We start from the raw sequence: 26,618 nt of genomic DNA, 5'->3' as shown, positions 1-26,618 counted from the left end.
TTTACCCTATTAACTTTAGAGATTTAGAGAGTCGGTTGTTCAAACGTTGGATAGCGCTATCCACCGGATAAATCGCTATCCAGTGATAAGCACAGTGAAACCTCTATTAAGCGGGCACCTTCGGGACCTTCATAAGTGTCTGCTTAATAAGGTTTGTAAAAATTGGCAATGTTTGTTAACGATTAAATTTCAACGGTTACTCTGTACTGTGATAAAGTTGCACGTTGTTAAAGAAGCTATCGAGAGTTCAAGTTCATTACCTTTCATTACCGACTTTAATTTGTTTGTAAATGCCAAAACATTAACTGATTTCAGTACATATTTCAAGGACGTAATCCAATACTACTATTGTCAATTCAGTCCAGCGTCTGCTTAATAGAGGTTTTTAACAGTAGAAATTAGCTAAGTAGCTCCAAGTACAACTTATTTTAGTGTCCGCGTCCGCTTAATACGTGTCCGCTGAATAGAGGTTCGTTATAAAGTGAAATATAAGACGTTAATTTCGGGACCCGGCTTAGTGTCCGCTTAATTGGGGGTTCGCTTAATAGAGGTTTCACTGTATTAGGGAAGTCAATTGCGTTATCCGCTGGATAGAGATTTATCCAGTGGATAAGGTGATCCACCTTTCGAATAACTGGGCCCAGAGTCTTCAGAAAAAAATGGAGGTAATGGAACGCGTTTTCGGACGAGTCTTATAAGTTGTCTTATTTATTCTAAGGACGAATTTCGCGCCCTCGATCAGCTAGATGATCAAACAGATGCATTCAGGTTTTAACCGAAATTTCCTGAAACTGGTAACGAAAATTTTAAAAAAATCGGATATGGAATGGCAAATTTTCTACTGAGACCGGTCCAAACGAGACACAGAAAATCCCTTCAAAGTAGATCGTCTTCCTCCGACACCCTTTCTTTGCCTTGAGCTAGCCTGTTCATGGCGTTCTAAAAGTGAGGAATACTTTTACTGCTATGTTTTTTGCTGTTTTTTACTGCCACCTTAGGGCCTGGAAGCGGCTAGGGCATCGTGGAGCAATATCTGAAGCACTTTTTTTTTGGTAGCGTGAAAATTGAAAAGTGCAATTTCGTCATTTGTAATGTTTTAACGCCTCTTAAGAAAGTGGAAAACTAATGGAGTATGTCAGCACGCTTTTGAGCAAGTGAGAGGATGAGGAAATCGTTTGAACGGACCTTAGACCGGGAGTAAATACAAGTCATATTGCCTTCCCTGGGGGGCCGGGACATTTAGGTTATTTAGGGGTGGTAATCCAGGTATTACACGATGCTTAGCCAATCAGTGAACTCCTATATATCTATTTGCAAAATACCGGTGTTAAAACTTTGGTCACAGCCACGCAAGGCCTTTGTTTATGAAGAAAGCCGACAGGTTGAACCATAAAGTTGAAATGAATGGAGACAAGTTAACATTGTTGATACATGGTTCTATGGGTTAAAACCTTCAAGTGGTGTTAACTCGCTATTTTGTGTGGGGGGAATTTATCAGTCAAGTGCCTCATTAGCAAAGGGCTTGTAAACCTTATAAGATGACTAAATGTACTGTTCCCCGCGGGCTTGGTCAAGTGCGAACTACTTGGAGCAAAACAACTGCAAACAACTGGTGCGATCATAGATCAAGCTGCACCTCTTGACTCTTGACTTATTTACGACCCCACCTGCTAAACTTATTGACAAAGCTAATGAAGCAGAAAATTAGTCGGAGTACCAATTATTTTATAACATGAACAAAACTCTTGGATTTGTGGGTTTTGAACGCGTTTTGTGATAAAGCGTTTTAGGTTAAGCGTTTTTTCCTCTTTCTGCATTCCTGTTGTTGAAAGAACTTAAGTGATAAAGGCTGAAAAATAAATCTGACGAATAATTCAATATTGGCGAACCTGCGCCCTTAAATGCCACTCGCATAACCAGTTTTCCTACATACTAAGTAACAATGCTAGTTAAATGTGTAACGCATCAAAATATTCATACAACGTTCTTCTTATATTCAGCGTTTACAAGGGCAGTCGGTGTTACTGAACTGCGTCAGGCGACATATGCTCTTTCCAACCACAAAGAGAGCATTAATGATTTAGGCCAAACGATCTACACAGTGCTGTTTAATAATGAATAATGCCAGCGCTATATACGAGTGTTGTTGGTTTTTGGCTAACACAGTGCGTCCAGAGACGAGAGAAAGTTGCTGGATAAGCGAGAGAGCGGCGGGCTATCCTATAGAGTAGTGTAGTAGTGTTAGGATAGCCTGTCAATTCAAACTCTTCTCTGTGGTCAAGTTTCTCTCTTTATCCAAAGTAACAGCGGCACTGAGTGCTAACAACGACGGAAAAGTTAAACTTTGCGTTTATGCTTTTGTGTCTATGACAGGAAGAAGTCTTTTCTCGTACAGACGCGTCAAGCCAGAGTAAAGCATCGACTGGCATATCCATTGTACGAGCTTCTCCCACCCTGACTAAAATATGTCGGCCGAAGCGGAAGGCTTATGGACGGGTGAAATAGAAACGAGTTTTCAAGAAGCTCTCGCCATCTACCCGCCATGCGGAAGACAAAAGATCATGTTATCAACAAAAGATAAGATGTACGGTCGCAACGAACTTATAGCACGTTATATACTCATGAAAACGGGCAAAGTTCGCACTCGAAAACAAGTTGCAAGCCACATTCAAGTTCTGGCTCGAAAAAAGATCCGCCAATTTCAGACCAGAATTAAAGAGAAGACATACATCAATGACGGTCTACAGGAGATGATGACCATGTCCTCTGCTGAGATCTTGTCTCCTGTTGTTCACCACGCTGGAGATAATTACGAAACCTCTGATATTCCCCCGGGCCCACCGCCAGCCCTTTTACAGTGTTATGCATCCACAGGTCTAAGCCAGCACGGACAAGTTATGGGTGAGATCCCGCCGCCGCGTTCACGCACTCCACCGAAGCTCCAGTTTCCCACCCTGGGAGGAGACCACCAAGGGATGTCAGAGTTTACTCCACCCCGTACGCCTCCTAAAATGGAGCCGGCCAACTTCCACGAAAACGCTTTTCAAAGCAGTTTAACTTGGGAAGTACCGGATATAACCCAAGAACTGAACTACAGAGAACAAACTGAAGATTTTCCTGCGCGGTATAACATCCAGTCCGCCAATGAAAGCGCTTGGCGCACAGCTATCCAGGAAGTAAACTACAGCTCGAGATGTAAAGACGAGCCAGTTATTTCGACGTGCGCTCTGGGCGTTTCGGCTTCTTCCTTGCCCGAGACTCCAACCTTTGACGACTACCTTGTTTACGATGCGGATCAAACATGTCCCTCGATCGATTTCTCGGGCATGTGAAATCTCTACCGGTAATTACAAAGAATGTCTATATACGTATATTTTGCAGTCTACGTAGCAAGTTATGTTTTATTGTTTTATGGAGTCTTTTATTTTGCTTATTAGCGGGCTCTATAAAAACTACGACAACCTTAATCGTCGTTGTCCGCCTAGCTATTAGTTCCCTTTGCGTAGAAACCTGTCAAATACAAGTTAAGTTAATTTCCATTCAACTCACGCAACTTCGTATTTTTATTTTGCACTTATTTGAGTAAGCTTGTTTTATCTTTTACCCGAGCCAACCCAGACAAAAGAAAGAATCAAATTTATTCGGCCTGACAGAAACGCATTTCCACTTATCAGAAAGTTGTTTGATTTTACGGGTCTATTTCATCGTCAAATGTTGTAATCAAATGAACCTGACTACTCTCACAACCGTTAGACCAAGCTACTGCAAAAAAACAAAAATGACATGGATAAATCGTACAAACTATTCTCTTCCTTTTTACTTTCCAGAAGTATATAACTCAAAGTTGCGTCCGTTTTATATACAATTTTAGCTTATTTTTTGTATCGTTGTAGGCCACCCGTTTTTGCTCTACACGCTTGACATGTCGCGGGTATGTTTAACGGGCTGTCCTTTTCATGTAACTTACTAATTCATTCTTCCAAAACAAACTTACTGTTTACGTTTTTCACCGAACCTTTTGTCTTGTGTGGTTCACTGTTTTCGTTTGTCTCTGTTCACACTTTTCTCAGGGTACCCAGTTTATCCACCCGCTCTATTCAAGTATTTTCAGTTTCCTCTTGATTCTTGACTAGAAAGGCTTTTTTGTTGAAGTTGTTAGGCCATATTCATTCCAATGAACTAACTAAACCATAACATTGTAAAGTTAAGTTGACCGTCTCTGATGGTAACAAGACTGAACCTGGGGAAGTCGCATTATTTTTTTCTCTTCTACCTCTGAGCATAAGTTCAACATAACAGTAAAGCTTCGTAGAAACGGTTCTTCAAAAAAATTTCTTTCCGGTCAGTTTTGGAGCATGTTGTTTTCTTTCAGATAGCCTTCAACTCGAGCCCCAGAAACCACAAATTTTATCAGTTGTTTCTTCTAAGAAACGAAGGGTTTCATTTGAAGTTTTACCAAGGTACAAGACTATCGAGGAAAATTTATCCGAAAAAATGACGTTTTGTTGCTCGCACAAGTTGGCAATGAAGCAACTCCATGCACAGACTCAAAAAATTAGAAGTAGATTACTAGCGAAACTCTTTTAATGTATAGTAATGTATATTTGTCGCATTTTTCTTTCCTCCGTTGTCTGTGTGTTTGTGTGTGTTTTTCAACTTGTTAGTTATGTTGTTGAAAGTTTTGCTCATGTTCTCCCCAACGTATAGATACTTTCCTTTAATTTATTTTCTTCACATTTTGAAGGAAAGGGGTATTGTCCATACGACAAAAAAAAAAACACGCGACCTTGAAAATAGACAATTTATTTCCTCATAGATATCCTATTCGCTCCAACGGAGGTCCTCAGTATCCGCTCATGCATTTTTACTCAGTAGCGCATGCGCGCTGGTCACCATCGTGCATTGTCCAGGCAGACTTTTAAAGTGCAAAGTCTATGTAGGAAACTTGTATAAATAAGCCCTTAATCAGGTTTTTTAGAACATCAGTTTAGGGAGCTGAGGTTGACTGCGCTTTGAACAACTATATAGCATGCCAATTTCGCGAGGGTAGTTAATTACCTTAACTTCTGTGATGTTTATGTTTGAACTCACACGAGTTTTATGAACAAGTGCCAACGTAATTGCTATTAGGGAATGAAGCTCTTGTCTGGGCTTTTAAAAAGATCTTTTACAGACTGGGCCAAGTTCCACGAAGTTCACTCATCAGTTTTCCAATTTAAGCATCAGAAGATAAATTTACCGGGCTGGTTCACGAAGACAAGAACAATGAATACATAGTAGTTTTTAATTTTAAACATCCTAGCTATTTTATAATAGACCTTGTCACGGTTTTCGACGCCATCTCGATGAGTAGGGAAACGCGTGAGAAATTACAGTGTTTGTATGAGAATCTAATGTCGAATAATTTCCGTAGAACGACTGTTCTGAAAAAATTATGATTTGTAAACTATAGCTTCACTCCTAAGGATTCTCCTGAAAAAAATTGTGGACGTTACATGCACTAGAAGACCTACAACCACTTTTTAAAATTTTCTATACATTTGTCTGTAAGAAAGTCCCGGGAAAATTACAGACAAATATTTGGAAAATCTAAAGCAAGCCTCTGGAGAAATTTAAGCACAGGTACGCCCCCAAAATGTTTTAGGACAATCCTTTGCTTTATAGCTTTATTTTACAATTGATATTTTTTTCAGAACAGCTGTTTTACGGAAATTATTCGACATTAGATTCTCATACAAACACTGTAATTTTTCACGCGTTTGCTTACTCGTCAAGATGGCGTCGAAAACCGTGACAAGGTCTATTTGATCGCGTATGTCATTAAGCAATACACAACGAGTTCGTGAAGTAAGACAGCTGATAAGAGGAGATAAGAGGAATTTTCAGAAGCTATTTTCAGCAGATAGTGGCAGTGTTTGTTCTGCTGTAATGTTAAGTCTTCTAAAAATACAACAATAATGCCACCTCACCACTTTTTTAAAATCCGTTTAGCGCGCTTGGCTAGCTGGAACGCCGAGAAGGCCCTGGGGCTCTGGGGCCCGTTTCTCGAAGGTCCCGATAATTAACGGGCCCGGTAAGTTGTCTCCGTTTACATTAAAGATCGAGGCTTCAATAGTTTTGCATTCAACACCATAAAACTGTCAGTTAATGAAACAAAATGGAGTAGTTTGCTAGCCAGGACCCGCGCTCTTATTCTTTATATTTCGATTTGAATATTTGATTTCGGGCCCGTAAAGTTACCGGGACTTTCGAGAAACCGGCCCCCGGTTTGGCCATTTTCGTTTTTTGCCAGATTCGCTATGTCTTTTCAATATAAAGGATTATTTTATTTTTGTATGTATTGCTACTTTTAAAATTTTATCTGTCAGCTGAGCGATAACAACGAAATAGATTGAAAAGCCGAATAGGAAATTTCGCAAATGTATTAAAGTGTGGCTTCAGCACGTGTATTAGTTTAATTAACCAGAGGTTAAGGAAACATTCAGCGCATTTGCATCGCAAGTGGTGACAATGAATTAACTCAACTATAATGGTCAGTTTTTAAAACAGTGCCGCCTCCCTCTTCCCCCCAAAAGCCTTGTTTACAAGTGGCTTTTTGGGTAGATAATTGGTTCTCTAGCCAAGAAAAGCCGAACCTTAAGGATGAAATTGGAGTGGACTAATCGGAACTCTTCTCATTTCTAGTTGACTCCGGAACAGAGAACTTTAATGTTACCTGTTAGTTTAAGGGTTCCAGTAAAGCTGTAAAGACTGTACATTATGTAAAATTTTGTATACAGAGAACTATTTTTGCATTAAGTCAGCGCAGGTTCTAAGAAATAAGCAAGTTTTCACCAATTATTACATACATGACCATACATACATAACCTTTATTTAAACTCGAATTTTAGTGTAGCTACACTACATATGGCTAATATCTTCGAGGAAAAAAAATTAAGATCTCTAAGACTGGAAAAAAAAATACACCCACTGTAATCATAACTATTATCCTATAACATAACTCACTTTATAAAGTGAGAGATTATTCTCTTGCTTTTGATGCTTTACCCTTAGTTTTACCCGATTTAACTATTCCAGAGTACTTTCTAGCTTTCAGCAACCCTCTAGCCAGTATATGCTCAGTGCCGAGAAAATTGCGATGGCAAAAGATTCCTTTTACTTATTAAAGATACTCCAAGCAGTGTTTAGTACTCCGCGTTTATTGTACCCATTTTCAAGACTGAAGCAGTGGAGAAATTAATTAGTATAAGATGGTTCTAAGTTTTAAGATAATTTGCATTCAACTGAAAACTATTGAACAGTACTTTTCATGGTTTTTCAGCTTTCTTATCCTGCCTAATTTGAGGGTAAAATGTTGAAAGCAAGCATCCCTTCATAACTTTTATTAAATCTTATTAAGTCTTGTCAAAAGATACACATAATTGCAATAACGTTGTTGAAAAAAAAAAAAAGAAAAAAGAAAATCAAAACCACCCTAATTCAAAACTGGAGACGCCAGTTTTGGGGCTCAAAAGGCCGTACACTGCGAAAGACATAATCTGGCTAAGTTGGCTTATTTATTCCTATTCGTTCTTTATCTTTTTGATTTTCATATTAATAACAACGTTTCTGTAATTAGGTGCAAATATTGCCTGCGTGCAGACGTCTCCTATTTCCTTTGTTGCACGCGGAAAAGGGACGTGTCCCTTTTCCGCGTGCAACAAAGGAAATAGGAGACGTCTGCACGCAGGCAAGTGCAAATATAACTTAGATACCGTTTGCTGCTAGCCTTTGGGAGGTTCATCAAACTGACCAGGAAACGAGTTAGAAAAGACGAGACTGGTTTTTTTTCGCTTTACATTTTAAGTACGCTTTGCTTAAATATTTGTATTAAAAAAACATTTTACGGCTTGTTTCTTGTTTTGTAAATTCTTAACTTCAATCGAAGCATTATATACTTCTAACAAGAGAGGGTAAGGGGACTCCTTACTACCGAAAAAGGTGGACCGCGAAGTTCAGAGCGAAGTTCAGAGCTTAAAAAGCGAATTGCGTTCTTTCAGTCTTTATAGCGATTATTCGTAACCACTTACTTTGTCAAATGTAGGCGAACCTTCCTGAAGCTGAATTTTAAGGGACCATATTCAAGCTCGGAAACTGAGAAATAAAATGTCGTCGTTGCTTGTTTACGTCCTCTATGAAACGAGAAATGAGGCATTTTCACGTCGTAGTCCTGCAAAAACGGGAAAGAAATGTGCAAAAAGTGTGATGCACGTGCGAAGTTGTTGTTTTGCTTATTAAACCTATTGTTTTTTTTTACTTTCTCGTTGTCGTCCGTGTTGTTGGATCTTAAATTCCCTACCTGACTGTATGGCGCTAGGAGGCTGTAACCGAAAGAACTTTCATCGACTGACTTTTCGCGGACGAAAATTTCTCCTTTTTGGTTGACAGAGTACACGATTATTTGACTTAACCTATCTTTGGCCTACCGAACGCTCGGGAATGACACCACGTGAGTTCACCTTTTTGGTTTGACAAACAAAGCCACGTGACTTAAGTCTTAAACGTCTGGCGCTAAAATCAACTGTCCAGCGTACCGCTGAGATTCGCGGTGTACCTGTTTCGATAGTAGAGAGATTAAGATTCACGTTTACCGCAAGCGGCAAAAGTCAGACTCAAGTCGAGAATTTCTCAAAATAGAAAATAAACAGATAAAAACAGTCCCGAACGATTCCTATTGTTGAAACTGGCATAAGACTACTTATTTTTGTGTAGAAGCAATAAAGAGTAAACGGAAAGTAAGGGGTAAACTTGGTCACGTGGTTCAAATTCACGTCTGCCGTTTGGCGTAAACGTGAATCTCAATCTCCCTAGTAATCTCATTTGCCTCAACGGAATTTGTGGATGGCCCCCCTGCGCCGCCCCAGATTTGGGGAGTTTATACAGCCCAACCCGTCCATGTGCAACCACCTCTCGTAAGCTCTGTACCACGTGTTCAAACACTAAATTTTTCCCAGTCGACGCCCTATCAACGACCACCTTTCATAAGCGTCCGCGACCACTTTTTGACCTGACGGTTTTATAAATTTTCATTGTTTTTTTAAACCTCTTGCTTGTGAAAGGGTTTGATTTCTATATATGTTCGTTGAAACTCGGAGTATGCAAAGCCCGTTTAGTGACAGCATGAAACTACGACATATTGTAGCTTAGAAATTGAACATAAGAACATACCCATTGTAAATCAATTCTCGTGACCGACTATCTCCTGTTAGCGACCACTAAATAGCGTAAAAGTCATCAGTTTCATATCTGACGACGAAGGCAACGGCAACGAGAACGGCAAAAAAAGGCATTAGATTTAGATTGGCAAAACAACAACTTTTCACTTGCATTATACTTTTTCGTGCGTTTCTTTGCCGTCACTACAAGACTACAACGTGAAAGTGCCTAATTTTAAGTTTTGTGGAGGACGTGAACACAAGAAAACGACTTTTTTCCTTTTTTCTAAGTTCGATACAGTCTTTTAGACTTCAATTAACGAAAAATCTTTCCAGCATTTTATGACTTGAACGAGATGGAATAAGGGCGATAAAGTTTGAAGCAGGGCGAATTCACTTTTTAAGAGACGTCTTCGTAGCAATCGCCGTCTTTGTTGCTTAAGCTCCCTAATTTTCGCCGGAGGTTGGAATGTACTCGCATAAAACAGCTAAAGTGCGCAAAAGTCCCACCGACGGATATGTTTCTCATTTCTTCCATTGAAGTTATTAAGTTAGATTATAGGCACGTTTTAAGGTACATCAAGGGTTCATGACACGAGCATGAAAAACTTGCTTATTTTAAATTGTTACTTCTACTTTTGTGGGATCTCCGCTTATAAGCTTGGCTCAGCACTGAAATAGTTTATAAAAAGTTGGTTAATAAAGGAGCAGGCTAGTTTGATCTCTGTTTGTCGTATGTTTTTTTTTTTCATTACTAAGAGTATAGGAAGAACTTTCAGCAACAGTAAAGAACTACACATATTGTAACTTTGAAATTATATGCAGTTTTAAAATTCCCTTCCAGAGGGTAGGCGTGTCGGCAGCTCTTCTTGGAATAGACCCTTTTTAGTTCGCTTCTCGTAAGCAACCATATCGCGTAAAGGACCACTAAATCTTCGCATTTTGGGTGCTCCCATCAGGGACGTTTGACTGTAGTTATTAAATAGACCCAGTGACATACGTTACTTTTATTGCGAGTCTTCCCAAACCGAATTTACGAAAACGATCGAGAGCTCCGCATGGTGGCGCACTGCACACGCCAATCATCCCGAGCGTCCCTCAATACTAGCTAGAAAATATTACAGCCCTTTTGACTTCCAGTTTGTTTATGGATAGACTTGTTTGTTAATAAGTGTAGGACGAAACGTTGTTCCACGGGAATACCTCAATCTTGATAGGTCGTTACTATATTCAGACGGAGTTGGCAAATATTCTGTCATTTTACTGTTATCCCGAATCATTATATCATTCCAATTCACGTAAGATTACTGGCATTTCCGCGTGTAGTGAAAACGGCATTTAGAATTCTTCGTTTCACAGAATAAAGGTGCAACCTTTGCCCTGCAAACGGCTAGACCTACGGGTGACTCGGATGACCGCGTAAAATGACAGTCCAGTTTCCATTAGGAGACGCATTACAAGCTCGCTTTGGCTTTGAGCTCACTAATCACTATTTTGAAATGGCGGTGTGAATAAATGATTGAATAAAGATGGGGCTTTCTCAGTAGTACTTTTCCTTTGTCCCTAACTTCTTTCTGTTCCGGCAGCTGTTTATTCAATTAGGCTGTTGAATATTCTGAGGCAAGCGGACCTCTGATAGTTGCTTGAGTGAATTGAGTTATTTCACTTCCTTCACGCTTTAAGTTTTCACCAGTAGGTTCCACTGCGCTTCTCCTACACCTCCGAAAAGGGCGAAGAAAGTGGCGAAAAGCTTCTCGGAAAGTATGGAGCCTCAAGGCGTACACGAAAGGGTTGATCAAAGAATTTAGCGTGATTAACACAAAATGCATGTCTCTTAACCAATGAATGACCTCGCAGCTACAGCTACTGCACGTATTCATGATGTAGATCATGATGCATGCTGGGCCATAACACGCCAGGAAAGCTACCAGCATCACTAAATGCGTCTTGGTCAGCTTTTTCTCCCAAAGCATGTTTCTTTCTTGGGCCTTGTTCCGTTCCTCGTCGCCTTGGTGTAAGTTGTTCAGTTCCTTGACCTTCTGTTTTACAGTCAAGAACACGCGCACATACGAAAACACCAGGATGAAAACTGTGCAAAACAGCGTCAAGTTGGCGAACACGAAAGCGAGCGTCACGAATCCGATGACGAATAACAAACCACTACAAGCCACTGACAATACCCAGATAGCAATGGATCCTTGCAGTACGCGAATGTTGGTGATGTTTGCTCTGTACCACAGTGGTGACGTAATGGCCAGGTAGCGGTCGATTGTTAAGATGGCCAGGCTGAGCAGTGACGCTGTACAGCACATGAAATAAACGAACTGCGACAAACTCGAGAACGAGATTGAAAGACCATGCGCCTCTCTCCAGTGGGTAACCATGGACAGCGGTTCTGCCATGACACCCACGATCAAATCTGTGATAGCCAAGTTTAAAATCAACAAGATGTAAGGAGTGCGGCGAAGATTCTTATTCGGGTCCAAAAGGACGGACAGGATAATCAGCAGGTTGCCAATGACTGTGAACACCACAAACACTGCAGCTGTGGATAAAGTGGTGAGGGATACTTCCCTTGGGGCCCAGACTCCTTTGCAGTGACTTGCTGCCAGACCCATCGTACTTCACACGGACAGGCAACTATGGCTCGCTTCAGTTCTCCTTAAATCGTAGCTTGCCAAAGACAAAGACCACGGGTAACTGTATATTGGATTAAAATTTTCTAAAGAAACAAATAAAGTCAAAAGCATACGTAAGATTTGTTTCTACAATAGGCCACTTGCACTAAGAGGTCATGTGACCAATGCTTCCTTTAAACAATGAGTTGGAATCTTGCTGATGCCAAAAATTGACAGAGCACATAAAAATTAGCTTACACCCAAAGTCTGAGAGGAAACGCATTTAAGGGAGATATTTTATGGCACTTTGATTTTTCAACAAAGTAGTATGATTTGTATTGGTTGCCATGTTGGAGGGCATACTCTTGCCCTCCAATATGGCGGCCAAAACTACTTTTTGCTTATATCTTGTTAAACGTTTGATAGTTACGCTCAGATTTGCTGTAAACGTTACCACATCATTTTTTCAACATCCTCCTTGAAGTTTAAGTGGAAAGCTTGTGTTCAGAAAGAAGTAATTCATAATTTTAAAAATAACATTTTGGTCACGTGACCATCGAGGAACTTACTCATTTTAAGAAAATGGTGCGGGTTTGAAAAACTATATCACTATTATTTTGCTTAAGATACGACCCACTAATCGTTTTTCGAAGGCAAAATCATATAACTTTCATTTTCATGAAAACTATGTCACATGACCTCTTAGTGCAAATGGCCTATTTCAAAACGTTTGGACATGCCTTTTACTCTCGCCAGTTACTGAAGGACGTGAAGTTAGGGACGGCTGCGGGCCATTAGCAATGTGATGGGTGATGGAGGAGGGAGAGAGATTGGTTCATGCAAGCCAAGATGTCTGGAAAATTTTTTCATAGAAAAGTTCCACCACTTTTGATTTAGTCTACATTCTTTCGCACAGATTTCATCCAATCAGAAGCCAGCTGAAAACTGTCCTCGACTTCTGATTGGTTCATGTTTGCATGAAAGAATGTGGGTTAATTAAAGGAGGTCACACTTTTAGGCTCCTTGTTGTAATGGTAAACAAATCATACCTTTACAATACTGAAGAATCAGTTCAATCAAATCAAGAAGGCAATAATCCAACTTGCCTATACCGAGACCTTTCCCTTAAAAAAGTCCAAGGGTTACCCGCGTGCAGACGTCTGATGTTTCCTTTGTTGAATAGGAGACGTCTGCACGCTGGTAATTACAAGGAGGCTTTTCACGTTACTACCACAGTGTCTATCGTTAATGATTTAATGCCTTGTTTAATGTTTTTTCTACAAGGAGAAATGTGTAAAACATGTTAAGTTGCTCTAACCGGCTCCTGCTGCCACCGAAAGAACACTCCTTTTTATACCGGAATGTCAAAAATCATATAGTTGCTCTAGTTTTCAGATTTTCAGTTTTCTTTTCTCGGACAGACAAGCCAGATCACATTAAAGAAGACACACGATCATTTTGGGTCCCGACCGCTACCTATGAGACTAAGGAAGTTACCTTAGATCAAACAATCAAATTATTGCTGAATTGAAATCCCTGTATCTTTTTAATTTGAGTCAATTTGCGTGTCGATCTCATGTACAAAATCAAGCCGTGATTTTTTAACTATTTGTGAAGAAACCTGGGAAAAATGTGTTTGTGCAAACTGAACACGAACTGATCGTGTATGGAATTTCACGGCATAAAAAAAATTCCATGCTGAGGCAATTGTGGCCGAAAAAACAATTCAAGCAAACTGAAAAGACACAAGATTTTATAGGGCTTAAATTAACCTTTCTCATTTCTATTGGATCGATCAGGCAAGGCAATTACAAGAGTTTACAAGTTAAAAAAACTACAGCTAAACTACATTGTTAATCACTGCAGGCTAATGGCTTTCCTGTATTACAGCGGCAGAATTGAAAGAAAAGGAAAAAGATGTAGTGTTTAAAATGGCAGGACAAGAAATGGCTCATATATATAATAAATCATGTTTGTCAAAGCAATCGTCACGTACTGTAATCATCAAGTTTTGAGATTTAGATTTGGCTCGAAGAAACCGCTTCGATTTTTTTATTGTTTTGCTTACATATGTTTATATATACTGCCAGTGCGCCAACAGTGATGTAAGTGACACCTGTATTCACTCGCTCACTGGGTTCTAGCTATATAGTGTCTGCGTGGTAGAGGTGTGCGCTAAAAACAGGCTTGTTAAAGTTTGGGAAGAAAAGCGTGTGAATCTCTCTCAGTGCTCTCTGATAGTCATGCCCGCCTGATGAAGAGTAAAACAGGTTGCAATGTAACATGAACAATAAAGTGGATCGAATAGGTCCGCGTTGCCCCAAACCTCTTTTTCAAAACGAGGCTTTAGTGAGAAGTCTTGTTGAAAATAATTTTATGTTTTCCAATATAATACACAGATTTAGCCAGGGCTAAAAGCGAAGCTCTCGATAATATTTATAGTTTGTTCAAACAAAATATAAAATCATGTAATGCTAAGCGGCGAAGGAAACGCCGGAGAACGGTGAAAAACAACAATAGGTCTAATGAGCAAAAAAGCAACTTTGCACGTGCAGCACACTTTTTTTGTACATTTCTTTGCAGTTGTTTTGCACGACTACAACTTGAAACTTCCAGAAACTTCTTAGTTACACATTTCTTTCGTTCACATTTTTTTCACTGCCGCTCATTTTCACCTTGCATTGGTGGCCGCTAGCATTTCTCATTTTGTCACCGCCGTTACAAAATTTTCATGTTGTTCTTCCAAAAAAATGTCTCCTTTGTTTTTTATCTCTCGCTCTAAATCTCTGTTGCCCTTTTTCTCGTTGAGCTTCGCTGGCCTGCCGCCTACTTTCTCTTTTTCTCTGTATTTCTCTTGCTCTATTTTCCAAATTTGTGGACATGACAATTAATCTAATTAATCTAATCTAAACACGGATACAGAGACAATTTCTAATTTCCATTTTAATCGCTTTCATTGACTCTTTAGTTGTTTCTGCTCTACAAGACGCGGGTGGCTATGCGATTTCCCGGCAAAATAACCTCGAGTTGCATTTGGGTTGCCATACCTGTTGATTGAGTTATTTTACATTGGTATACCTGTGGTGCGGACGGACGGTCGGGCGGTCGGTGCACGGTAACGTGATTACCAAGTTTCCTCGGATGGGTAGTTTACCACATTTTCTTACCCATAGTGCTCCGCTGCGCGCTTCGCGCGCGAGAGCTCCGCTATTATATAACTTATTTCTTATTTCGACTTGAAATTGAGGTTTTCATCCTGGCCTCTTTTAAAAGTGAGGAGGTTTTGAAAGTTGTAAATTTTGTCTTGAATAAAGGATGCATGAGGTCTGATCGTGCTCAGAATCATTCAAAAACTGTTTCACCAGACGATATTCCATGGGATTATTGATATTCAATCAGCTTTCAATTCTGTCCTCTTTTTAGCAATTCCGCGAGCGAAAGCAGTTTGCTTGGACATTTTAAACTTTTCTCGACCCGCGTTTTTGTCTTTGCTGCTGTTGTCGATGACGATTATCTTTTCTATTCTTTTTTTTTTCAGAAGAAAGAACTGAAAAAACACTCTCCTAACGGGGCGTTTCCTTATTACTGAATCGCGCCGACACTGCAATCATATTTTGAGTGGGCGGGCGAGTGATATCACTTGGTGGAGGCGTTTGCCATGCATATATTTGTCCCGTTATAGTTTACCAGCCAGTCGAAAATAATAATAAAAAAACTGGCAAAAGAAATCAGTGAACTCTAACTTATTGTCATCACAAAAGTACCCCGGAATTTTTTCACAAAACGATGTTGATTAGGAAGCCAATAGTTATAAAAGAAATTTTCGGATGATAAATGTATAACGTCAGTAAATGAGGGTTGTACCTTCTGACTCTTCTTGCTCCCGGCTTTAAAAGTTAACAATTTGTCAACACAATAATTAGATTAAACTTTTCAATACAGTCGCTAGATTTTTTTCTTACCTTGACTGAAGTAAAAACTTCACCAATTAAAATACTTCCAATTATCAACTGTCGATTTTTCGTTATCCAGGAGTGTCCTGAACTCGCTGAAAAAACAATATTAAAAAAAACATTCAGTTTAACTGATCAAGAGTTTTGGTTAATGATTTAGTTTTAAGATGAAGAGGGCTATTGAAAAATTAAAGAAAAAACCTTTCAAACCTTTAGCTATGTGGTGGTAAGCATTAATGTGCTTATGAGTAATTCCTCTCCATTTCACGCGTGCATGTCGCGTTTAAAAGCAAGTATACATTAGCTAGTTTTACACCGACTAAAGTAATACCTTGATACAATTTAATCCCGCAATACACGGAAAACTGATTCACAATTCACTGCGACATACCTCAGACAGTCAGGTAGGTTTAACATCAAAACAAAAGTTTAATTCCATACAAAACACTTTTTCATTTCTGTCGGCTTATCTTTTCGCTGATTCAAAGCTTAACCTTTTCAGCAATGAAAACACTTGAAAAAAAGAACAGCTGTAGAGGGTATTAAGACGCTGATAACGGGCTTAAGCTGTTAAACAATCTTACAGTTTTGAGATTATATGATATGGCGCACGTACTTACAAGAAGTGGTGAAATAATTATAGTGAATGTGGAACACTACAGGCCTGAAATATTAAAGGTAGTGTATTCAGAAAACATTTGTTTAACAAAGCACTATTTATAATAATCGAAATGAAGAAAATAATCAAATCTCTGTTAGCAAACGGTGAATACCCTGTGAAATAATTGAAGTGCATTTATGCAGCACAATTGTAAAAGAGATATGCTTTACTTGCTTTATTTACATTTTTAACCGAAAATGCTGGCGATGAGAGAAGCCCTTGTTGTTAAATAATGTTCTTTTTTGAGAGAAGAAAACGTCAAGTATAACTGGGACTGGATTGTAAGGTAACATTCTTTGATGTTAAACACTAAAGTGAAAACAAACAAACAAACAATTTCCTGATAACCGGATGATGGCAATAAAGTTCACTCGTCATAAATAAGTAAAAGAGCAAAGTCTTGTTCTTAATTTAGTTATCATTTTAAAGAAAACGTCATCAGTACGTATTATTTTTTTTAACTGGATATTTTGACTGATCTCTTCCAGTTATGCATATAAAACTGTAGTCCCGACATTAAATAATGCCGAAATCATACCGCCTCGCACCATAAGGACCCTGTACAATTCTCAGTTTTTGGTTTGAATCAGTCCTTTGGATTCTCTTTTGAATCATATTAAGTGCGCATTTCATTGAATGCCGTATTGAAAACAATAATAAAGTAAATTCAGCAGTTGTTCTATTAAATCTCGTTTCGATTTCTTTAGAAGAAATTGCCTCAACAGCGTTTTTGTGGTCCTTGTCACAATAATCATGAAAATTTAAAGGGTTTTAAAAGTACTGGAAACTAAAGACAACTTTAAGATTTGAGGATGTTTGGAAATTGAAATTTTTAGAGAATAATTACAAGACAAAGACCAGCTAGAAGGCACTAGAAAAGGGTGCCCCGCCCTAAACCCATTAGCCGACTAAATGGTTTACGCGTATAACCTTTATTGATCTCCTTCCTTCCATTTCAATTTACCCACCTTTCGAAAACGACTTCAACAAAACATTTTGTAGCCGCATAATGTCGCCTAAATTTTGGCTTCAGGAATGCCTGTCTTAATGCTTTGTTTTATTGGTATTTTAAAATGTTTTTAGTGCGGTTCATTCTCAATGCACGTCAGGAGAAAGAGAACAGCTTAAAATGTTCGGAAAGAACTGAAACAGAAAAAAAAAATCAGTTGAATTTGTCTCTTGGCATTCTCTCTCGATCAGTTGTCAATACATAATAACCCTACAAGTTTGCTCTGAGACAATCAGTTTACACTGGTTCGGACATTTTTGAACGGGGCGAATTTTTTACCAGTACAACCCCTGAACCTTTTACACGGAACCGTGCAAATTCTGTTTCACATTGCAGAACTGTTTGCCGTTTAAAAAATTGCCTGGTTCCACGGGTCCCGTGTAAACGAAAGGCGGATTCCGGGCCGTGTAAGTTTTTGACTCTTCGAAAGTTTGTGAGGACCCGTGTAAGCGAGGTCTGAGGTTAACTGTAAAAGTGCGAAATTGGCTTCTTTTGAAAACCGCAAAACAGCTAAAATAGACAAAAACAGTAACAGAAAAAGGTGCACCCTACAATTCCCTTGAAATATCAATATCCTAAGACTGGTTTTTGAAAGGACGTATGGACTTTGTACACAATTAATACTTTTCTACGAAGCCCACAAAGAAACAAACACATCAAAAGCGACAAAATAAGAACCAGAACCAATATAAAAATTCGAAAAACCTTCCACCTCACCTACTGCGACACACGTTGATGCAGAAATGAGAAATCTTAAGTTCCTAGAAAATATATTTTTGTCCGAATTGTTTTTAAACAATCCGTGTTTTTCATTGCTTGAAGAAACGAGACCTTTTTAAAAATAAGCTCAGAATAACTAACTGATTACTTATAGTCATTTTTCGATTGCCGTTCCTGTCAAATTCACTTAACGTTAATGGTTTGTTTTTACATTGAGGAAGCAATTATCCAAATTATTCCTCGAAGTCTCCCGCATTGTAGAGTGTACCATCGATCTTTATTTGTTTTGATGGAAATAACAATACGGGCGGGGCAGAGTTGAGAGAACCCAGCTTCTAAAGTGGTCTTGACTGGGCAACGCAACATGTGGGTTAAGTTAATTGTTACTTCTCGTCCTTGCTTTTATAGATTTTTGTCCGGGTGTTCCGGTTTTCCCCTCCCCCAAAATCCAAACATTTTTAAAATTCCGCTTTGATCCAGAATTTTCGACGAGGGACCACGGTATATCGGTAAACGACATCCTCCTTTCTTGGTCTGCAGTCTTAGAACTACAGGCCCATATCTTAGCCTGTAAAACACTGGACTGGGTACATAATCGAGGTACCTGCAGGATCGGCTGGATTTAATTACGGAGAGGTCTCAGCGATAAACGCACAGGTAAAACTCCTATTTCACAACTTAACTATACAGCCTGTAGCCAGTGATGACCCCTAAATGAAAAGGTTGCTCGCAGGTTAAACTAGGCTGGGCCTAGTTGCATCAAACGCAGCAACACTTACCTGTATATCTAAGTGTACTTGTGACTCAAGGGAATGACGTTAAATCACTTACAAAGTCCACACCAGTCAGCACTTACAGTGTGTGCTTCTATCGTTAATGCAGCCGAAATTGCGGGGTCACACAAAACGTTTTTTACGTAAGAAATAGCACGTCACTTTACAGGAGTTATATATAGTTCTCATGCCTCTATTTAATTCTTCATACTTTAAATTCATCCTTTTTTTTATAAAACATTTTTAAAATAGATATCCTTGTGAAATAACGATTTCGTGCTTTACGTTCAATAAAAGCATTTGAAGAGTTCCTCGCAGTTGAATGTTCACAGTCAAGCTTTAACACCGATCACAAATTGACAAAAGACGTCACCAGTTTAAATGGATTAGAACAATTAAGAAAAAAAATCGATCTCACAAAATCAGCACGTTGTGCGGAACTACGATAGACAACAATTTCAGCTAAGTTCAGTTTGTTGAAAGAGAGCTCCATGCTTGTTACAAGTTACTTTTATTTTCAAATCCAAAGGCTAGGAAAGTTTTTTTTTTTTAAATGAAAATTAGCCTCAGTAAACAGACATTGTTTATTTTTCTTGTCGTTCTTTATAGGTGGAAGTTTCCCCAGAAAGTAATTTAAAACAAATCCCTCCCCCATCTAGCCTGCAAGAGCAGACGACTTCTTGGGTTTTCATTTCTAAGTGACACAAAAGCCAAGGCGTCTGCCTCAAAGGCTCAGTATCCCCCCTCCAGTGGCGAGAAAACATTATTATTATTATTATTATCATCATTTTTTTGTCGTTCCTCCATTTACCCATGAAAATACTGTTTTGAATAAAAAGCTTATCAAAATGCACTGTAAACACTTTTTTACTGTACAAGGTATATTAAAGCTATGCGACATCTCCCATGTGCACTTTGACAAGACAAATCTGGTATCCTGCAACTTACTGTTACAAGATGAAAAGGGTTCAAACATCCATTCTTAGACTTGTCGAGACGTAGTGCTTCGCCTACTCAACATATTTAGATACAAGACTGGCAAAAAAAAGAACTCGGGCAATACCCCCGTTTAGTTGGTTCGACCCTCCAGTAACTTGAAGTTATTCTATTGCCATTAATTCATCTTTTTTTGTTTTAGAATATCAGCCTCGATAACCCAACCTTCTTCGAGTTATGAAGGCGTTTATTATAAACTTTCGCTCTCTTTAGGTTATTTCTTCATAAAAAAAGATTTCACATCGCTTGATTTAGTATGTTCAAGAAATTTATGTTTAAATTACCTGTAATTTGTTCCCCCTATAACCCCGAACTCTCGCCGATAACTCAGACTTTTCGACGTGAATTCTCGTGAAAGGTTCGACTCATCGACGGTTAACTGTATAGTGGAATCTTGATAATAAACAACTCTTTAATAACGAAGAGCCCGGTCCATTAAACGTACGATGTTCCCGGCACCAGTTATACTAAGTTGGAAGTGCATAGTAAAAGACCTTAAACAACTTACCGTTCACCATTATAACGAACTCATTTTTTGCCATACGGTCGCTCAGCACTCTTCCTCAGTAAAACAGCATTAATTTAAAAGAATTTCATTATCGGAGGACAAATATATATTCAATCTCGTACTAATTTGAAAATCAAATAAAAACAGCATTATTTGATTGTTTCGAAAAAGATAAATCTCTCGCGGTCTTTCGTCAATTTTTTCTGTTTGAAAAGGGCTTTCTATAAAAGCTGTTTCTATGTTTGTTTGTAGATTGTTATCAAAGATTTTCAGTTAATAGCTAAACAAGTCAGTTACATCTCTTGCACTCTCTGATAAACGTTGACTACAGTTTTCAAAGGCGTGTTGGTGAGTAAATTAGAAGACCATAATTTACAATTTCTTTCGCCGACAGTGTATTTACGTAAGTAATTAAAGCGATGTGAACTTGAATGTTAATGGATAGCAGGCGTTCAATAAAAAATGAAAAAAATAATAAACATCAGCGGAAAATGTCTGGCCTGAAGGCAATTATACATTAATATTGGACTGCAAGGTAAAGTTATATGACGGATTATATACAATCTTATTATGACATTAAAGGTACTGTATAACAAGGTGTTATTGACAGTGTATTATAAATAACTGTAAGAAAAACTTATTCATCTCACGATTCTTAGTTCGAACTGAAAAGGCGATAAAAAATTGTGCTGAGATCGTAAGCATCGTTAAATTTAGCTAAAAAATAAAATCATTCGGCAACTGCGTCGCCTCCGTGTTTAATATTTTCCTGCCGAATGGGGTCCTTTTCAACTGCGTCGGGGTAATGTACAAAAACTGACATATCTGACACAATTAGCTTTTTCACCATGCAAGCAAATATAAAAGCAAGAGACTCACGTTCACAACATATGGAGCTTAGCTGACCTTCTTAGTTTTAGAAATTCGTAACAGTTCTGCCAGCAGTCATACACAAAAGGACTATACACGCTTTTTATCGGTTGATTCTAAAGGAAAAGAAAATCGCTTTCCCAAAAATTTACCCACGGACACTGCGGGTCAACAGAGACGAACAGTGACAGAAAAATAATGAAATAGAAAAGAAAGAAGCAAAAAAGTGCAAAAATATAATAGAGTTAGGACCTATTTTGGTTGGTTTTCGCCAAAAATGAAATACGATTATAGCCAAGTAGAGTTATGTAGAAAACTGAATAAAAAACTGAATGGAAAACTTATTAATGGTCTTTCAGCCTACGGGTCGCAAATGAACTACTTGACGAGTTGACTGTCAAAAAGAAAATATAAAGTGACTGACAAGTGCAGCCATCTTTTTCGACAAAGATTCCCGATATCAAAGGTTTATATTGAAAATATCAAATGATTGTCTTAGTTACCGGAAACCGAGAATAAATATGTCTAGAATTTATGACCTCATGTATTGGTTTGCTTTCTCTAAGATGTTCTCAGCAACAAGCAAGGTTGTTATCTTATTATAACGAAATTAAGAACGTGACTACGAAGGTTAGCAGGAAATAGTTCTCTTTCGTTCTCTTTTTTAAACCTTTATTATAAATTGGGCTCAATTTTTCAGAGATAACTGAACTTCTTGTGCTCTTTCAGTATAAGTATATGCTAATGAGGCAAAAAATGTAAATAAGGATTGGCCTATATGGAACCCATCAAAGTTCTACAAATACATTAAAAATAGCAAAAAACAACACTTTGAAAAAGACGTCAACAAAAAAATTGCTGATTAACCTAAAGTAAGCTTTTATATATAGAGATAATACATTCTCTTTTGCTTCATTTTTTTCTTTCTTCAATAGGAAAACTGTCAGCCTGGTAGCTCGTGGAAGATACTTTAGAATTTGCAAAAGAAGATGATTTAATTGATTTCAAGGCACGTTTTTGCGTTCCGATTGAAACATTGACCGGCCACGATAAATTTTTTATGCGTGATTCCGCAACCGAGCGAAAAAAGAAAAAAAACGATAACAAGGCATTTCAGTATTTAAAAATATATTTAGTTTAGTGCATAATTTTTACCAGTTTAAAAATTCAATTTAAAAAACCCAAAAGGGAAAATTAGGTACAAAGTAACATTGTAGTGACATTAAACGTATAATTCCCTAAAGAGAATATTACTGTCGGAACTAACCTGCCGGGAATCGCAGATTTATTTCCGGCAGAAAAGTAACTACCGCAAATCGGAATTCGCCGGAATTTCTGAATTTAGAGTATAATATCCCAGTCTTTCGGTTGATACTGAAGATCATTACTTCGCTCTTACAATGGTCGGTGTTTCAGGAATGATACAAATTAGGTGGATTCACTTTGGATGACTGTCACAATATAAAAAAATGTCAGAACTGGAAAAGCGTTGCCTTTCTTGTTTGCCTTTCCGTTTACAAATCGGAGCAAACGGTGGCACAATCTTTGAGACTTTACAACCTAACTTATAGAAAACTCTGGTGATATACTTCATCATCAAGCAAATCAGTAAATACGCCGTTCACACGATACTTTATGATTCTGGCGTTGAAACAACACTTCCGAGTTCCGAAATCTGTTCGCGAGGGATCCATTGCAAACTGCACCCCTCTTGAGTTTTAAGATGCTCAGTTTTGACGCACATACTTAACAGAAAAAAAAAAGGTTTTGGAGATTTTATAACACGATGAAAAGAAACATATGTGAGGAGAGAGATGAGACAGATAATATTTGCCAAGATGATATAAGATAAGCTAAAATAAGCCAAAATAACAAAAGAGGAAAGGAGATAAGATAACATAAGAAAAGATAAGACAGACTGATAAGATGAGTTAAGACAAAATAAAATGAGATGAAAAGAGATAAAATGAGATACGTTAACATGAAATGAGATAAGATTAAATAAGGTAGGTTAGGATAGACTAATAAAAGAAGGTTAAAAGAAAATTAAACTGAGTTAAGATAAGACAACATAAGGTAAGATAAGAGAAGATTAGATAAGATCCAGGCCAGACAAGTTCGTCTAAAGGTAAGGTCAACACAAAGTCTACATGACAATATTAAAGTAAAATGATAAGCATTAATGTCCCTCAATATTGACGACCCGTTTGTTTGTTAATATATTCTCACTTTGCGGTTGTCGAAAGAAGATGTATCAATCTAAATATCGACAGTTCGCTTTAATATCTAATTTCCGTATTCTTATGTCTAATGCCACGATATAATGTGATCTTAAGGAAAACGAAAAGAATTAAAAATGAAGATCGGATCACCAACCGAAGTTCTGAAAGCCTCACGATCGACGGCTTCTGCTCGAACTCACGTGTGCCCTTTTGCCTTTTAGTGTGATGTCTCTCTGCTTCCCTTATTTTTGGCAGTATTTCATCACGCGAAAACTTAGACATGGTATGACATGGTATGATAATTCTCAAATTTACTAGGAAGCAAAACCCTCTCTTACAAATCCTACCTTTCTTCACTCGGTTGATCACAAACTCCTCACAAATAACTGATCCCGACTTCACAATGTTTGCACAAGAAATTGACAGCCGGAACAAGCTATAACAGCTGAGATGGACAGTTATTGCTCTAAATTTAAGTTATAAAGCTACCCTTGCTAGTAAGCTCCAGAAGAGACGTTTTTTCCCCTTATCTTAAAAGGGCCGGAAAATCCGTTTGCTCTAGCAGTGGGGTATTGCTAATGTAAAAACTATTTCGCTTCCGTGCAGTTTTTAAATTAAAGAGCTAAATATCAATTTATTAGTCTACGTTAACGGAAACAAAGGATAAATATATCTGTAAATTGAATTGCACCAATATTTTTACGAGATTCACGATGTTTTTGCTGAATGTTTTTAAAGAACATCAAGAAAAATAATTAAAGGTTTTGGTTGTTTCCTTTCAAAATAAATCTCAGACTGAATCACAATCCAACCTTTTTCTGAGGCGTTAATTGTATATTTGAATATTAAAACGTGATCCGGTTACTTCAAATCTTTTCAAACAAACAACTGACATATAATGAGTTTCTTTATTTAGAAATAAAGCTTTTAAGATAAAATGGAACTAAATTATGACTTCTCGAGCAGGTTTTAGCTGACTTATGAGGGCTCATAAGACAGCTGTGATTTGTCGGCCCCAGAAAAAATCCTTTTCAACCATCCATTTGTACATGTAACAAGGATGTGATTAAGAGTGCATTTGATTGATGAATGACCCTATTCTGGAATAGAAACACACCTAGATTATTACCATAAGACTTTATCCCAAGAAAAATGAATTTATTGTGTTGGGGAATATTGTTTTGAACATAATTACGTCAACAATCAACATTGCTGGTAGGAGATGATACTGTTTTTTTGTTTTCGTAGGAAGAAACTCTGAAAGAGACAAAAGAAGATTTGACGTAAGAAAAATGTTGAATTGACGATATTTTGTCTTTCATTTGGAGAATAACGTATTACGAGAGCATAGGCAAGCTGTCCGCGTTACAGCGGTGTTTATAATGACGACTGAAAAATTCAGGAGGAGCATTTTCGTTTTCTTATGTGACGAAATAGTGTGGTATCAAAGAGCTTCTTCTCGGATCCAGTAAATATTTTATGTGAAGTATCTCTTCTTCCACGTATTAATGCCGTTCATTTGTTACCGAGGATGTCTGCATTTTCTTTGTTGATGTGAACACCATCCGCGAAAGCACTCAATAAGACCTCTAACTCTTCTTATGATAGCCCTAACGAATACTCCAAAAGATAAAAGTTTCTCAATGTGCACTTCATTAAAAAAAAAAAAAAAAAAAAATTGGTGTTTAGGTGATGTGGCACGATAGGATTCGCAAAACATCGTCGCAACATTGTTGGGACATTGTTTCGAATGGTTACAACATTGTTCCAGCATTGCAACGCTGTGTTGCGCTAAAAATCGTTCTTGCAAATCTTCCCGTGTAACATCACCTTTAAGTCCTTGCGAAAGGAATTAAAAACTTAAGGTGATGTTACAAGGGACGATTGGCAACGACGATTTTTAGCGCAACACAGAGTTGCAATGTTGGAACAATGTTGTAACCATTCGCAACAATGTTGCAACGCAGTGTTGCGCTAAAAATCGTCGTTGCCAATCGTCTCGTGTAACATCATCTTTAGATGTTAAAGTTTTACTTGTGATTTCTCCATTTCTCTTGTCCCTGGAGACTTTGTCTCTCATTTTGAACGAAATGTACAAGGGCATGGGTAACAGAAAAGGCCACAGACTTCACGCTAGGCAACCTACATATTTTGTGTAGATTCTCCACTAAAGCTTTTAACGTTAACCAAACACCTGTGCCCAAATATCTTGTACTGATTTTAGTGAATATTATTATTGATTGTCTGTGTTTAGGTATTTATCAACGTTAATTGCAATATACCGTTTGTTATCTGAAGATTATTGACGAGTATAAACAACGACGACGGCAATGCAACGAGAACGGCAAAAAACAAAACAAAACTTTCACGCTTTTTTGTACAATTCCCTGCCGTCTTTGCACATCTACGACGTGAAACTGCTAAATTTCACGTTTTGTTGAGGACGTGAACACAACACAACAATCTTCTTAAACTCAGATACTCGGATTTAGAGTTCAACTCCAGAGAAATTCACCAACGTTTGACAAAGTGAACGACGTGGGATAAGAGCGATAAATATTGAGACGGCGTGAAGTCACCTTTTTAAGAGACGTTTCCGTCGCCGACGTCGTTCTTAAACTCCCTAATGTTTCCGGCAACAGTCAACTGAAAAAGACCAAGACAATGACCCCAACCCCGCAATATGTCAAGGACCTTACGCGTGGGTACAGACGCATTGCAACGCCTCAGAGTCGCGACCCGGTTTTGACCAGAGTTCTGGCTGGTTTCAATATCCGCTATTATTGGAATTCGGAGCTAGCGAATCGCGAACTTGCGGTCATTATTCAGAAAACTCATTTGGGCTTAGTTAAGTCGGTTAACCCGGAAGTTGTAACGAGTAGGTAAAGGGTGTCCGTCCTTCTCATTAACCACTGATTAATTAATTAATTTGTAAATAAAAGCTTTTTCCGGTATACCCTATGATTGTTTTTTTTTTTAACTGCTATTAGCAACATTTTAACATCTTAGTATTACCTTTGATAAAGTCGGAAATGGTCCATTATAAAACGCAGTAAATATTCCGGAATTACTGCATTGAGATCTGTTCAACAGC

General features: G+C 38.2%; 2 protein-coding genes across 2 annotated transcripts; one reads left to right on the top strand and one right to left on the bottom strand.

Annotated features, from left to right (window-relative positions):
• Positions 1-2,160: 2,160 nt before the first annotated feature.
• Positions 2,161-3,633, top strand: LOC140926683 (transcriptional enhancer factor TEF-4-like). Its single transcript, XM_073376395.1, has one exon. It carries the CDS (start codon positions 2,466-2,468, stop codon positions 3,330-3,332), a length of 867 nt encoding a protein of 288 aa, XP_073232496.1. The 5' UTR covers positions 2,161-2,465; the 3' UTR covers positions 3,333-3,633.
• Positions 3,634-10,737: 7,104 nt separating this feature from the next.
• On the bottom strand, positions 10,738-20,727 carry LOC140926682 (adenosine receptor A2a-like). Its single transcript, XM_073376394.1, has 3 exons — positions 20,433-20,727; positions 15,775-15,860; positions 10,738-11,916 (listed from the first exon to the last, which is right to left on the bottom strand). The coding sequence occupies exon 3, from the start codon at positions 11,810-11,812 to the stop codon at positions 10,793-10,795; it is 1,020 nt and encodes a 339-aa protein (XP_073232495.1). The 5' UTR covers positions 11,813-11,916; positions 15,775-15,860; positions 20,433-20,727; the 3' UTR covers positions 10,738-10,792.
• Between the last annotated feature and the right edge of the window lie 5,891 nt (positions 20,728-26,618).

This window comes from Porites lutea, chromosome 2 (assembly GCF_958299795.1).
Source record: "Porites lutea chromosome 2, jaPorLute2.1, whole genome shotgun sequence".
NCBI classification, from domain to species: Eukaryota; Metazoa; Cnidaria; class Anthozoa; order Scleractinia; family Poritidae; genus Porites; species Porites lutea.
This window is presented reverse-complemented; position numbering and strand designations above follow the sequence as displayed.